This window comes from Coturnix japonica, chromosome 3, assembly GCF_054131305.1.
Source record: "Coturnix japonica strain WE chromosome 3, WE-NBRP24, whole genome shotgun sequence".
In the NCBI taxonomy this organism is placed as follows: domain Eukaryota; kingdom Metazoa; phylum Chordata; class Aves; order Galliformes; family Phasianidae; genus Coturnix; species Coturnix japonica.
The window spans coordinates 8,017,097-8,032,149 of NC_140665.1; the positions used below are offsets into that span (position 1 = coordinate 8,017,097).

Consider the following 15,053-nt stretch of genomic DNA (forward strand, 5'->3'; position numbering starts at 1 on the left):
GAACTGGAAGATGCACAGCAAACTGTCTTTGAGTTTGTGGTTTCCAGCTAAATCCTGATGAGCGTACCATGCACCAGTGCACCAGATAATTGTGTGCAGTAGAGAATGACTTTATCTATCATCCTGAAGTCAAGCCACAAAATACAGCAAGTATGGTTTACCATTTACTAAATGCAGGCAAAACCAGAGTTTCCACAGAATTCTAAAGCAATTCTACTTGTGATAAATATTCTATTAAATCTATCAACTAGAGTAAATTTTATGATGTAATAACAGTTAAAACATGTTCTGAACTAACCTCGCTTGAGGTACTTCTGTTGCTTTCTTCCAAGAACTGCTGCAGGGTAACAACTTCACTTCCAGGAGAATCAGTTTTGATCTGTTTTCCACAGCGATCCAGTATTTCAGGAGTTCTTTGCTGAAGCACAGGACTAGACCTTGTATGACCTTTCAAATACTGAATAGGACTGCTGCTGCTGCTTGACCAAGCATCATGTTCATGTAGCAAACTGAACTCTCCACTGCTGTGACTCTGAGGTCTGCTTTGATTGTTCACCACACCTGCTTTTGGGGTAAACAGTATTAAATAATCCGTCAAAAAATATATGAAAGCTGTTAAAACACTGCAACTCAAACTGGAACACTTTCACATTCAATTCACAATAATTCCATTTAGAATACTGAAAAGCATAGTTACCCTATAGGGCTCAAACCAAATACAGTACAGTTTCACTCCCCTGACTTACCTCTCATTGCTTCTTAAATGTGGTACAATAGCTTTTGAATTAAAAGCCACCCTTCACTTATCATTTGCACCTCTACTTAATGCTGTATTCTGAGAGATTAAAGATATGACTGTTCTTGTCTGCAAAGCACATGTTTCAATGCACTATAAATGAGATTTACATTATACTGAATATTAGAGATGGAATGGAAAGAAACTATTTTCTCCAGAACAGTTCAGAAACAAGGATTTTGGAATGCTACTTCTCCAGGATGGTAGCACACATACCAGTTTGTCTGCTTTGTGTTGTACGCTATATAGCATTACAGCAGCAGCAAGCAGATGGTTGGATGCTACAGGAAAAATAGCAGAGTAACGCAAATATCTGTTAAAAAAATACATGATTTTAATATAATTTTGGGGGAATATTTATTTTGCAAGATCACTAAATGGGTAAGATTTGGTTTGGAATAGTTTGATACCTACACATTAGTATCACCACTTAAAAATCTATTAAAAACATGAATTCTATTAATACTTGAATCCTTTTCTAATTTGGGGAACAAAGGCTGAGGGGTATAAACATACCTACAGAAAAGCATGCTGCGTTGCTGGTTTTGTTTTAGTTTAGTTTTCAATTCAAGCAAAAATTCCTACAGAGAAAATAATGGCAAAGAAGCAGGAATGTAAATTCACCTACAGCATACCTTTGACTTCATGGAGTGAAGCATTGTTATTGCTATTACTAGTGGATGTTCTGCCACTATCAAGGCTGGCTGGTCTGGAAGCTAATTGGAAAATGAGGAGATAGCATGATGAACAAAATTGTAGCAGATGACAGGGTACCTTTACATTCTGATCACAGAATGCTCTGAGGCAGGAATCATGCACTTCGCAGGCTTAGCATGCCCATTGTTAACAAATTGGTTTCTTACAGATCAGAAAGCGAAGGGATTTCCAGGCAGTCCAAGAGGACACTTTAGAAAAGGGCACTACAGGAATAGTAAAGTACAAGGGAGAGGAAGAGAGAAATAGAGTGCATGTTTAGAAGTGGAACAGAGCAGTTAGTGGGAAACCAGGATTTTAAGATGAAAGGAGTGGCATGCAGGAAGTTGCTCGTGATTAGGTCACTTACAACAGATTTGACAGGGAACCTTGCACATTGTTGAAATGCCACGAACAGGAGGAGCAAGAGCATCTGCACAGTTAATGTCCTGTACTCCTATCCAATACAAGGGAAATGCACTGTTATTTTGTTAGCTTCAAACAAGCTCACACTAATTTGAAGTATTTTCAGAGGGGTTACAACTTCCCCTTCTAAATAATTTCTCACAGCTCTCAATTCATACCTTTGCTTGAAGAAACCTATAATGATTTTCTGTAAGATACGTACAACACATTTATGTCTCACTGAACAAGAAATACTGGCACATCTGGCCAGGTTTTGTTGTTCATTTGTGATTTTTCTTGTTTAGGTTTTTTTTTTGTGTGTGTGTTTTTTTCTTCTCAGGATTGGGATCATAACAGCTTTTTATTTCACAATTAACTCCAAACACAAGTTTTAAGGACAAAAGATTTTGATCCTGTTCAGATGCACTTCATGCTTTCTACTAGGGATAGAGAATATTTTATCTGATAGTATTTGAAGAAAAGGGTAATCAGAAGAAACAACACAGATACTTATGCAATCAAGAGGTATGCAAATCACAGAAAGCATGCTCACTTATCATCGTGCCATTCACTGTTTTGGGGGTGCAGTGTTGTGTTTTGGTTTTTGTTTTTCTTTTCCCCCTCAAACATTGTTAACATTTACATAATACATCCTTAAGTAATTTAATTTCAATCTACATCTTACCGTGAACTCTTGATCCTGTACTAGAATCGTCACTAATACCTTGTGGACTTACATCTTCAAATGACATAGCATCTATACACAGAGACAAAAGAAGATGTGAAATAAAATAGAGATTATAGATGCACTTATCATCTGTAAGTTCCATTAATAATGTTCAAATCAATCCAGTTTTACTTATGTAACATTCTGTATGCACAATCCTGACATTTTCTAATTATAGTTATTAAAACTGTTCACTGTCTTATTACCATAACTCAATTATTCAGGTTGCTTTTTGCTGAAAAAAATATAAATACAAAAAAATATATACATAAAATTGCTGTTACACATGGACACATCATGGTGCAAAGAGCTTCTACCTATACCTTTATTATTTAGCAACTGCTTGGATCTGAAGCCTGTAGAAGAGTTGACAGTTGCAAAGTTGATAGCTGTAGTAGAGAAGGCCATAGCTCCCAATTCTTTTCTCCTTTTACCCGCAGATATATCATCAGGACCCTCCAGATGCTCAGAACTACCTGTCCATTGTCCTCCTGCTAGGACCATGGACTGCACCAGGTCATTCATGGCTGGGATGCAAATGAAAGCAAATGATCAGCATGGTCAATGTATATGCTTTTGTCCTTATTTTATATACTGCAAAACGTTTGACAGTTCTGTAAGCATTAAAGCACATTGAATACCAGAAGGTACAAACACAAGATCATCCATGTTATGACATGCAATCAGCTCAATGATTGAGAAGCACTGAAAGTCAGAGACTTCTCCAAGTTCTGTATGGATCTTAAATCTGATTTTATTAGCTATAATCACCATGCTTGTGCTGCAATGATGTGTAATATGTATTTATATTAGAAGCTTTGACACGCTATTTTCAATGATAAAAATGGAACGAATAATACACAGGCAAGGTGCTAACACAATATAATGTCAACAATGGCACGGGATCCTCGTACAGTGCAGGTTACTGCAGGCATACTGTACTTCACATAAGAAAAGGATCTGAAAATGATGACTTCTGATGACATTCACCTTTGTTTGCAAAGACAGAGAAACTTCTCCACTCCTCATGAAAAAGGAAAATAAATCAATACAAAATTTTGGCAACAACAAGCGAAGAGTGACAGACCACCATACAACCTTGCGCTACTTTTTCTATGCTCTCTTCAAGCAAAAAATTGCAGCGATTTCTTAATAAAGGGCTTATGAAACGTGTAGTTTAGAACTACTTATTCTCACACAGTGCACTGTAAACTTATATACACATGCAAACATGTGTATATAGACAAATATGTATACAACTGTATGTAATCGCAATGCACTGAATATATATATGTGTATATATATATGCATGTGCATGTGAATGTGTGTGTGCACATGTGGACATATATAAGGTATTCAGTGCTCAGGTTTAAAAAAAGGAAAGAGAAAAGGCTCCAGCTCCTTGTATAGTAGCAGGACTTGCACGTTGCAAAATAGGAGGAAAAATACAGCGCAGTCCAGGGAGAGGTTAGTGAAAAATTAGTAATGGAAGCCAGTGTAGCCATTTAAAGAAGCTGAACTGTCATAAAGTCTTACACATGGAGCGACGATAGAAGGCCTTCATTTTGTCTTTTTCCTTCGGTCTGTTCCTCAAAAAGGGCAGTCTTTTCAGTGCAACCACTTTTATGTCATAGCATGAGGAAAAACGGAAACAGGGAAATGAAAGAAAAAAAAGGGAGAAGAACAGATGGAAGTTAAATGTTGAAACTAAGGACAGAAATGAATGTCTGAGTTTAAGCTATGTAAGCTACGCTACAAACTATCACTCTCATGCTTCTGTGTGATAATGAAATATGAAAGCTACACCAACATATGGAAACTACACTGTGAAAATCTTAAAATACTCAGAAACGCACCGAAAACAATGGTGAGGAGTGTATCACAGTTTGAAAGCTCTAACTGCCATCTCCTGGAAAACTACATGGAACCTCTTTGGAGATGGTACAAAAATTGGTGATAATACTTTTTCTTATGAATGTGAAAAACACATTTATTGAACGTAAACAAAAATGTGAAGCAGAAACGTTTTAAATGAAAGTAATTAAGTTTAATGTCTACTTTGAAGTATGTTCTTATCTTTTGAAAACAGTAACTTTTGCCCAATGCCTGCAGTATAAAACAATCCTCATTAATATTTTTTGCTCACTATTAATTTTGATTACATCCTGTATGCTAGAAATAATATTGGACCTTATATTCAAGAAGCTACAATTACACATAGAGTGCTTTTAATACCTTACTGAATTGTCTGTAAATTAAGATGCATCTGTAGTTAGAAAAATGAAGTCAATATTTACTGGCTGGAACAGTAAATAATGAATCTTTTGGCTGAAAAAACCCCGAAGATTCAAAAAACAAAATGGCAGAAGGAAATACAAATGTGAGTGTTGCTGCGATATTTGAGGAGGACTAAAGGAAAGTTAATATAATATACTAAGTACCGGGAAACAGAGTTAAAATTACAAGTGGTATTTAAAGACAGGGAAAGGAGCATTGCTCATCCTTAGATTCAGCTCTTCTCCATTAGTAACTGATTACTATTCACTGATTACTTCACCTTGAAGCAGCAGATAAACGTGTCAGCTGACTGCAAAGCATACAGGAGCCACATGCAAACAACTAGATATAAAGATCCAGAAAGAAACATAATGGAATCACTGAATGTTCTTATTTATGCAGACGTGAAAGCAATGCAGAACATTCTGTCTAACCCTAGATCTGCTTCTTTTACCTCTCTACAGTGACTTTTTAAGACACATGCATTGTCATTTGCCTTGTTTTTCTACTAAGCCAGTAGCTTGTTATAAATCCATTCTATTTCATATGTACACATATACATATATTTATACGTAATTTATATGCTCGTATATACATATACATTTACAAGTGCACAATAACTAGCCTGAAATAGATACATATCTCTTTCTATCGTATTATTTGGTGTTTGCATTTAGAGCAGAATGCTCTGCTGCCTTCAAACAGCTCCCAGCAGCCCAAACCATAGACCAAAAACAATACTAACCTGGGTAGTATGTACATACAGGGTAAAAAGATTGCAATAAAAAGACTGTTTCTAACAAAATAAAAGAGAGCAAATGTAAATTGAAAAAGCTACATGGGACACAATGCAGTTAAGACCTATTTGTAACCCCTTCTACAGAACACTTTAGATCATTTACTTGCTGTCTCCCACAATTAGTATCTTCTATAAAGTCCTTTGCAAATAAGTTCCTTGGTGCCCACTCGTTTAGCCTGAAAGAAATGTCCTAAAAATCCTGGAGCAGCAGAGCTACAGCAAAAGCAAACAGAAAACCACAGAAAAGATCACCTTAGGCAGCTTCAGCTCCTTGCATATTTATTCCAAAAACCTCCATAAAACTGGTAGGACTATCTTAGTAATCATTTATATACTAACTATAACTCTAGTTGGAAGCATTAAAAGTTTTCCTTCTCTTTTGAGATTCTATGAGCACGATCTTACTTCCTGAGCTGAAAATGAATACCGCAGAATTCTCCCATGCATCAAACCCCAAACCCTCCAGCTTGTCATCCCACTGCCATTTGCCAGAAACAACATGGTGAATTTGGTAATGATAACACTACAATCCCCAAATTTTGTTCGTGCATACAGGAAAACACTTGACAGACATCTTCAAAATGGAGTATAATATATTCCTGTTACTTCTATGATAGTGTAATACATCTGTTACTGGATCGCGTACTTAAAGATGGTGGCTTAGTAACAGCTCTTATTCTGTGGATGCTGTTAACAATCTGATACGTCTGAAGGGGAAGCTAACAGAAGTATTTCTTTTCCACTTATAGAGGGAAAAAAAAAAAACAGTCCAGAAGTTTTCTACACAAAAGCTCAGAATGGTACCCACACAAACCACGTATCAGTGGTATGCTCCAGACTCAACCACTGAGTACTGACATGAAAAATGAAGGTGAAATGGCAGTCAGAGCATACGGTGCCTACAGGATGTAACCCTGTGCTGCAAATGTTCCAGCCATAAAGGCACACCCCCAGTCAAGGCCTCTGAAACCAAACAAGGGCTTCAGGCTCCATGAAAGCAATGAAAATCATCCCAGCTGCTCTTTTTCTTGTCACACAGAAAATTTTCCATCAGTAGATTATTAATTAATAATATGGAATTATTATCTCCGTTTCACTGACAGAGGATATGGAAGCCCACACGTGTTGGGGATCACTGGAGGACACTGAGAAACCCTTGAGTGCATCACTGATTTGTGCCAATGACAGCAATCTGGGGAATGGAAATTGCCTTCTCTTACCTTCTGAAGGAAACATGGGAGGGTTTTTCACCTCCCCCTGGGACCACCTCCTTTTACAGGCATAGGAGATTGGTGGGGCCAGGGAAGAGACAAGTTCTGTTCCACAAATGGCCTTCCATTGATGTGAAAAGCTATAACACCATGCATAGACAGAAGACAACGCAGAGATTTTTTTCTCCCGTATCTTCTTTTAGTGGAAGCCATTACTGCAGTCACTTCTTTGAAAATAGGTAGGAGATGCAGAAGTTATTTTGGTAGACTGCAAAATGTGCCCCACTACTGGTACTTCTCACTGACTTATTCTGATCTTAATTTTGTGAGACACAGGCTGTCCCAAGTAAGATTGTCAGCACTGATCTGGCATCCAATTTATCCAAATTCTATTGAAAACTATGGACATGTAGTACAGTGACGTATAATAGAGAAAAGTAAGGATTCAGAATTAGATCAGCCCTTCCAGTGTGTGGATAAACATACTGCCATTAAAAGCAATATGAACAAGATGCATGGACAGAAAGCTAACAAGCTCTGAACAATTCCAAACCTCTTTTAAGGATGAGCCACCATGACTTCAACTTTGGCTTCATCGGGAGTGCTGCAGAGGCATGCTCACACCACAAGGTGTCAAGTATAAACACAAAGAAAATGCCCTTCCAGAACACAGAATTACTGATGCACCCACTCTGAACCAAAGTATGCATGCTAGATTCAACCCCACGTGTATACACATCCACTATAGCTTCACTTAGACCTGAACTCTGTAAGACTGTGAATTTACATCTTTAAAATGCACATTTCTTTTTTTAAATGCATAGTTACCTGTTTTGAATCTTTAGACACTCTTAACACTGAGAAATATAAGCTCCTCAAACCATCAAGTTAGCAACCAAAGCAATGAAGTCTACCCTCAAATTTAATATTTTACTATTTAAAAAAGAATGGTGTCTCCAATTTAAAACTTCCATGAAATAGTGCTCTTAGATGTTTTCAACCTTAGCTAAGTTTATGTAGTAAGCTCGAAAAAATCCCACTAAAGCAGCTTCAGTCATTTTTAACACAGAAAATTCATAGCTGCCACGAAAGCATATCCATCTGATGCATTTTGAAACCAAAGACAAAGAACTTACTTAAAAGGTAAAAATGATTGTTATTAAACATGTATTCTGATGCTTTTAAATGCACAGCCAAAAATGCTTTTAATTTCTAATTATTAAACATAATCACTGCAAATTGAAAACTTGTCTGCAATATTATCTCTGAAGTTGTTAGAAATTGGACAGTTTGTGATTCATGCCACTAGTGGTTGACAAAAGACACTGATATATCAGACACGGAACCTGGTTGTTTATATGGTAGGCATCCTAAAATGGAGGGCGCCAAGCTCTTTCAATGTAATCTGAAATATCTGATCCTCCCACACTTTTGTGATGCTCTTCAATTTCCCTCTTAAATCTCTTAATTCTAATCCTTCAGATGAGTAACAAGTGGTTTAGTTTTGTTGTTTTGTTTGCTTGTTAAAAACAAGCCACGTCTCTATATAATGCTTCCCACTACATATTCTAATGTCAGAAATCTTCACCACTGAATTCTGTGAGATGCTGGAGGAACATCTCCAAACAGAAGATCTATTTTGCAACTACAGATAAGCACGGCCACAGCTTACAAAGCGCTCTCCAAGATGAGGGGAAGGATTCATGCTAGGACAAAAGCAAGAAACAGAACAGGGTCCCTTGCGATGTTATCTAACATTCTACCTGAAATTCTGCTTACCTTACCCAAACTCACTTAAATCTTTCATCTCAACACCTTCATTTAGAGCTACAGAAACGCTAAACGTACCATCTGCCCACTAAAGAGATCTGCATGAAATCTTTAAAAAAAAAAAAAAAAAAAAAGCACAATAATTAATGAAAAAATTCAGGCTAATTTCTTAAAGACTTTAAGAATTATCTGTAAAAAATCCTCTAAAATACATAGGTTTAAACTGACAACCTCTTCATTTTTAAATACACCAAAGAGATGTTTCATAGTACTCACTAGTACTCTTTTTGGTTCCCAGGACCTGGCCATCTTCAAGAGAGTTAGAGCCCACTGAGGAACTATCCTGACTGTCTTGGTGGGGCAGCTGAAGAAATCCTTCACTGGATTCTGAACGGGTAGGTGTAAGGCTTGCAGACTTCTGACGTTCTCGATTAACATCCTTCTTGGATTTCATCAGTTTCCTCATCTTCAGTGTAATCCAGTTGCCCCTTCTGTTAAAAATAATACGTTTATTTGCATTTGTAATGCATTACTTTGGTCTTCATATCTGTTCTATGTATGAAAGAATATAGACATCATTCTGTTCCTCTGAAGTTCAAAGAAATCTCATATTTCAGTTGGAACAGAATGGGAAAGTTGCATCGCAGATATGTATTTGTATACCATATTGATCATTACCTTCTAGGTGGAGATGGCTCATAAAATTTATACTGATCCATTATCTTCTCCTCCAGTTTCTCCTTCTGTCTCCTTAATTCGTTTAACTTGTCACTGTGAACAGAAATTAATGATAGTGTATGCTTGGAAAATGAATATTTAATGAATATATAGCACACAAGTAGTATGTTCCTCTGGACATCAGCTATTTGAAAGCTGACTGTTTTCATGGGAAATTCTTATCTAACACTTGTTTCTTATTAATGTGTATATATATATATATATATATATATATATATATTTTTTTTTTTTTCACTGTCTTTATATATATATATATATAAAGACAGTGAAATAAAGAAAACAAGCAGCCTTCACTATGAAAAGAACATCAGCCTTTGTAATACCAGTCCCCACAAAAGGTTTGTGTAAATGATCCTGGCATGATCTACATAAGTTTATCCTCTTCTATCAATTTCAGTAAAAAGGCTGCAGTTTGCAGACAGTCTAGGATCTTTAAATGAGGAATAAACAACATTTTAATTAGACGGTTTTTATCTCTAAGAACGAAAGCAGTCTCACTCATCTTTAGAGTTAAAAAACAATGTTCTTCGTACTATTCAGCTGCTGTTCATGCATGACTTAAGGTTTTGTTTTTAAAAGAGAAAGATGCTAATTCTGTTCTATGTTCTATATTCTATGTTCATTTCTATATACAACATGGGGCTTTTTTTGTTTTTTTTGTTTGTTTGTTTTAAATGTAACTGCTCTTATTACAGCAATTTCATTGTTTTCAAAACTTACATGTACTGCCTTTGCTCTACGTGGAAGAGATCCTTGCTTTCCATATTCTGCTCCAGTAACGTTCTATTCTGTAGCATTAATGTCTGAATTTGATCTAGTAGATGTCTGTTTTCCTCCTCCATGTTTCCTTTAAGCTGGCTAAGCAGCTGTTAAAATAAATGAAACATTATTTGCATACATACATGAGCCTATTTTATACACAGATGAGATTATCCAGAAAACTTAGAGAGGTCTACAATGTATTTATTTCAACAGTCAAACAGAAACCTGAATCATGATGCAACTGATAAGAACTTTTAACACTTTAACTCAATACAGCTTACCCAGCACAAGCTCATTTTTATGACTGCCTGTACAGCAGGCAAATTCATTTGCCTTCAGACCAACTTCATTATCTATAAACAAGCGTTCAATTTTCAAACACCTCATATTTATGAATTTATACGTAACGTTATGATGATAATGGTCTTAAAAATACAGTGATTTTCACATACCTCACATTGATTACTTATTTTTGTACATTTAATATCCAGCAGTTGGTACTCTTCTCTGAGTTTAGAGAACTCTGCTTCTAATTGCGTTTGTCCCAGTTTGGAATTGTTCAATAACGTCTTCAAATTCTTATGGTCAGTTTGCAGAACTTCATTCTCTCTCAAGAGCTGATCGTGTGCATGAGCAAGCCTAGAATTAAAAGGTAACATAAACGAATACATGCAATTTTGCTATCAGGAAATGTATTTAGTAACCCACGCTCCCTCAAAACACTGTGCTTCCAGGGCTTGATGCTACCCTCACAGAATAAGCATAAAATCTCTCTAAATCTACTTTCCCACAGGTATGTGTGTGTTGTGCAGACCTTCACTGCCCACATCAATACATTTCTACCCCTATCAGCATCAACCTGTTATCCCACCCCTCAAGCAACTTGCTCTCTCTACAGCCCCCATCCACACTGCACAGCACTTTGCCTGGCATTCTTGTGCTGCAAAGTAAAATTCAGTGTAGTCAGGATAAAATTACCATTCTTTGTGCATTTCCCCCCCCTGATTCAGCCTTCCTATTACAGAGCAGAGTTTCTGTAAGGTATGGGTCATTTATGTTCTGGTGCACGGCATCAGGAATTAAGAAACATGAGCAGATGCAATGCTTGTTTAGACCATGCTGGTGAGCACTCAGAGCTCCACTAGCAAATATATATATCAGACTTCTGCTTTACCTATCATTTTCATCACGAAGTTTCTTATACTCTGTTGCTACAGTCTCGTGTTTTTCATTTTGCTGCAGCATTTTCTCCTGTTCTGTTTTGAGCACTTTCTCCAATTCTTCCAGCTGCACTTTCTGTTTAAGCAACTGATTGTACCTGCAAACAAAAATCATATTTCTTTTCTGTAGAATAATAAGAAAACAGATTTTCTTGAAACGGTGATCTTGCAAATTCTGAAGATATCTTTGAGTAATGGAAATTTTATTCATACTGATTAAGTATGCAGCACTTTTTGCTGAGAAACCAGTCTTCTAATTTTAACGTGCATGTTAAAATTTACCTGTCTTCCAAGTCCTTATGCTCCACCTCCAGATTTTTGTGTGCAGATTTAAGACTTCCATGTTTAGCAATCAGAGACTCATACTCAGAAGCCTGGCGCTCGTGTAGGTGCTCCAGTTTTTCGTGGTCTTTGAGAAGTGAATCGTACAGTGACTTCCGATCCTCAAGCTCCTTGAGCACACCTTCCTTTTCATTTTCTAAAGCAGACTGTTGAATCAACAGTTGTGCATTCTGATTCATTAGAGATGTACTTTGAGAATTAAGGGTAGAATTTTCAACCTGCAGTCATAAACATTTGACAATAGAAGCAAATTAATTTCTTAGGCTGAGTCATCTTGTCTGAACCCTCCTAATTAAAGGGTTTCTTGAGTGTTCAACTTTGAGTGTTTAACTGCGACCATCTATTTACTCCATTACCTGACAACCTTTAATGACAATACTTTTCTTCTTCTATCTCAATAGCTCAAATTTGTACATCTTTAAGAATACTTTGGATCAGTTTACTCATGTAAACCTAATCTGTGACATTACTAATATGCAAGTTCCTTTTATTTTGATATAACTCTTTCCTGTACAGAATCTCTATTGTCTCCACAAAATCCTTGTTCTATCCATGTAGACTTCACCATTAGTCTTAAAACATTACCATCCATTTAACAGAGAGAACTAGCCAGATTCTATCTGAGAAGCTACCAAGTTTCTGTTCATTTTCCACCACTGTAAATGGCAGCAGCTGATCACCTTATGTGCATATTGTAGGATCTGACAGAAAGCACTCCTGTGGAAGAGTACCATTTTTTAGAAGCTATGTCAGAACAATATTAATATCCATTATACATTTAAGTATTCAACATAAGACATAGAAATCTTTACTTTGCCTAAAAGAAAATAACCTAATCTTAGATGTATTAAAGAAGTGAGGATACCTAACATGCCTGTATCAGAGCTGTAGTATGCTTGTCTCCTCCTCTTTCTTAATCAAAAACAAGCAAACAAAAAGTCACTGACTGAGACTTCTTATAGCCTCAAGGTATCTGTTAACATTAAAAACAAAACCAAGTAAGTCTATCGCTGCAGAACATGCTGTTAGTAAGGAACAAATCCCCTTCTGTTGGAATGGAAGCATTCTCTGTTGCAGAAAAAGCTGAGCCTTCAGTGGAAATGAAGTAACATCTGACAGCACGTACATGCTGTAAAACTTCACAGATTGAATTCAAAATTTGATTTAGTTCAGAATTCCCAGTTATTCTTTGACATACAAAATTTTCTATTACAAAACAGCAAAAGTCCTGAATCCCAAATATATAATCCCATTTGTCTGAAACTCAAAAAGATATTTCCACACCCATCCCCACTGATATTTTAAAAACTAGATGAGAGACACCATATGCACAAAGATTCTGTTTTGTACACAGGCTTGCCTGCCACAATGGGGAGCACTGTGTGCTAATTAGATTTCAATGTGGTAGATGGAAAGTGCATCTGGGGTGCAACAGCAGAAGACAGAAAGATGACTCAAGGCATTCACAAAATACATTATTTGTTCACAAACCTAAGGATTCCTTCACTCATTGATTTCTGCCCACTTTTCATCATTTTTCAGCATCTATCTGTGCTGAACTGCAGACTTTATATTAAATTTGTCATCAAGTAGTTTTGGTTTTTAGAGCTCCAAAACATACTCAATCCATTAAGAAGCGCATTTTATTTATCAGAAGGAAAAAAAAGCCCCAAACCATGTATTTGATAAGTAACACCTTGCTTTTTCTTTTAGGTATGATTATTTATTTATTTATTTTTAAATTCCAGCTATAGAAATAGAATAACTTAGTAGTCTCTGTGGACACACCATCCACTTCCTTGACCTAATTTAGAATTAAAAAAGAAATAATAATAAATTAAATTATATATATATATATTAAAAGGCAGGTTAAGTGAACCTACTCTACGCCTGATTATAAAGCCACAAGTTTAAATAGGAGAAACACAAGGTAATAAAAGCAACTCCTAGAAAGTTTGTTCTCCATCATCACTAAATATCATTTGATTGTGCTTAGTGCATATTATTTGCACATTCCTTTCTCTTCCATATGTACACCAGAATCAAAGCATGACTTACATCATTGCCATTAGCTTAAAAAAAAAAAAAACAACAACTCAGAATTGAATTTATTTTTAAAAAGAAAATACGAAAATATTACCTGAAGCTTTGCATTTTGGGTCTGTAGAGTTGTGTTTTGCTCCTGTAGACAGACAGTCTGCCTCTGAAGTGCAAGAATCTGAGCCTGAAGATTGTTATTCTGTGTCTCCAGCTGCTTTAATTGTGTTTTCAGTGCTTGCTTCTCTGCTTGGAGCGTAGCATTCTTTGAGCAACAACACAAAAGAAACTTTGAGTTCACAGGTTTTTATGGAACTTTAGAAACAGCACTTCCTCTAAAGCAAATAAAGCAGCGTGATTTACACTACTATGATCCTTTGTACTTCGGCAGCAAGGAAGAGATTTACAACATTCACAGATATTTACAGAGTGGAATAAAACCGTATCACCTTATATTACAAAAGTAACATACAATGATATCGCTACAGTTGAAGATTGAAATAATGGCTGTTATTTTACCAATGGAGAAACAGTAAGGAACTCTCAATGACGTGTATATAAAGATTATATGAGTGATTTGTGGGATTCAAAAGGGAAAAAATCAGATATACATTTTTTTTTCCCCTTTTAAATGCCTGTCAAGTGCTTTATAGCATCACAAGACCCAGCTGTGCTAAGAAATACAACACAGATTCTGTAAATTAGGTGATAAATAGCACATTTCTTTAAGAATATCCTTATTCAAATTACTAGAACAGCTCAAGACAAACATTTCAAATGAGAACAGCAGAAAAAGCACATCTTACATTCCTTTCCACTTCAATTAATCTATCTTTAACTTTCAGTAACTCTCTAGTAGTTTCCTGGGTTTCTTTCTCCCACTTATTGACTGACTGATTTTCTTCTCCCTTTCTTGGAGGAGGATTCTGAACCATTCTTTCCTCTTCTTGTCTTTGTTTGAGAGCTTCATAGTTCTTTTTCACCTGAAATTATTTAGGACAATTTGCATTCAGTTTACAGTTTTCCATTTCCTATATCATATACTATTATACAACCGTACCACTTTCCAGAGTACAAAAAATGCTCTATATCGCTGTATTTCTGTGTACATTTGATGAGATACTGCAAAAATGATGTATGGATACTGATAGCTCAACCATAATAAGCCGACAAATATGACTACAAACCAAAAGGAGACTTTATTTTAGAGCTTTCAGTTGTATCTCTCAGCTTTCATAATGAAGTCCAACAACCAAAGAGACTATTTCTTTTTTTG

The 15,053-nt window shown here is 36.1% G+C and overlaps 1 protein-coding gene across 27 annotated transcripts in view; it reads right to left on the reverse strand.

Moving 5' to 3' along the window:
- Window positions 1-15,053, reverse strand: part of CCDC88A (coiled-coil and HOOK domain protein 88A) — a 70,158-nt gene that overhangs the window by 11,726 nt on the left and 43,379 nt on the right. For 3 of the 27 annotated variants that reach the window (XM_085542572.1, XM_015856811.3, XM_085542568.1), the window contains 14 exons: window positions 14,584-14,760; window positions 13,881-14,042; window positions 11,681-11,958; window positions 11,353-11,496; window positions 10,631-10,817; window positions 10,137-10,282; window positions 9,357-9,449; window positions 8,955-9,169; window positions 4,158-4,241; window positions 2,945-3,148; window positions 2,580-2,651; window positions 1,860-1,946; window positions 1,432-1,512; window positions 299-564 (listed from right to left, as the gene is read on the reverse strand). In XM_085542572.1, the coding sequence (XP_085398698.1) occupies window positions 299-564; window positions 1,432-1,512; window positions 1,860-1,946; window positions 2,580-2,651; window positions 2,945-3,148; window positions 4,158-4,241; window positions 8,955-9,169; window positions 9,357-9,449; window positions 10,137-10,282; window positions 10,631-10,817; window positions 11,353-11,496; window positions 11,681-11,958; window positions 13,881-14,042; window positions 14,584-14,760 (2,196 nt within the window). The remainder of the gene's footprint in view (window positions 1-298; window positions 565-1,431; window positions 1,513-1,859; window positions 1,947-2,579; window positions 2,652-2,944; window positions 3,149-4,157; window positions 4,242-8,954; window positions 9,170-9,356; window positions 9,450-10,136; window positions 10,283-10,630; window positions 10,818-11,352; window positions 11,497-11,680; window positions 11,959-13,880; window positions 14,043-14,583; window positions 14,761-15,053) is intronic. The other 24 variants (XM_085542573.1, XM_015856812.2, XM_085542574.1 and 21 more) reach the window with 15 other exon arrangements.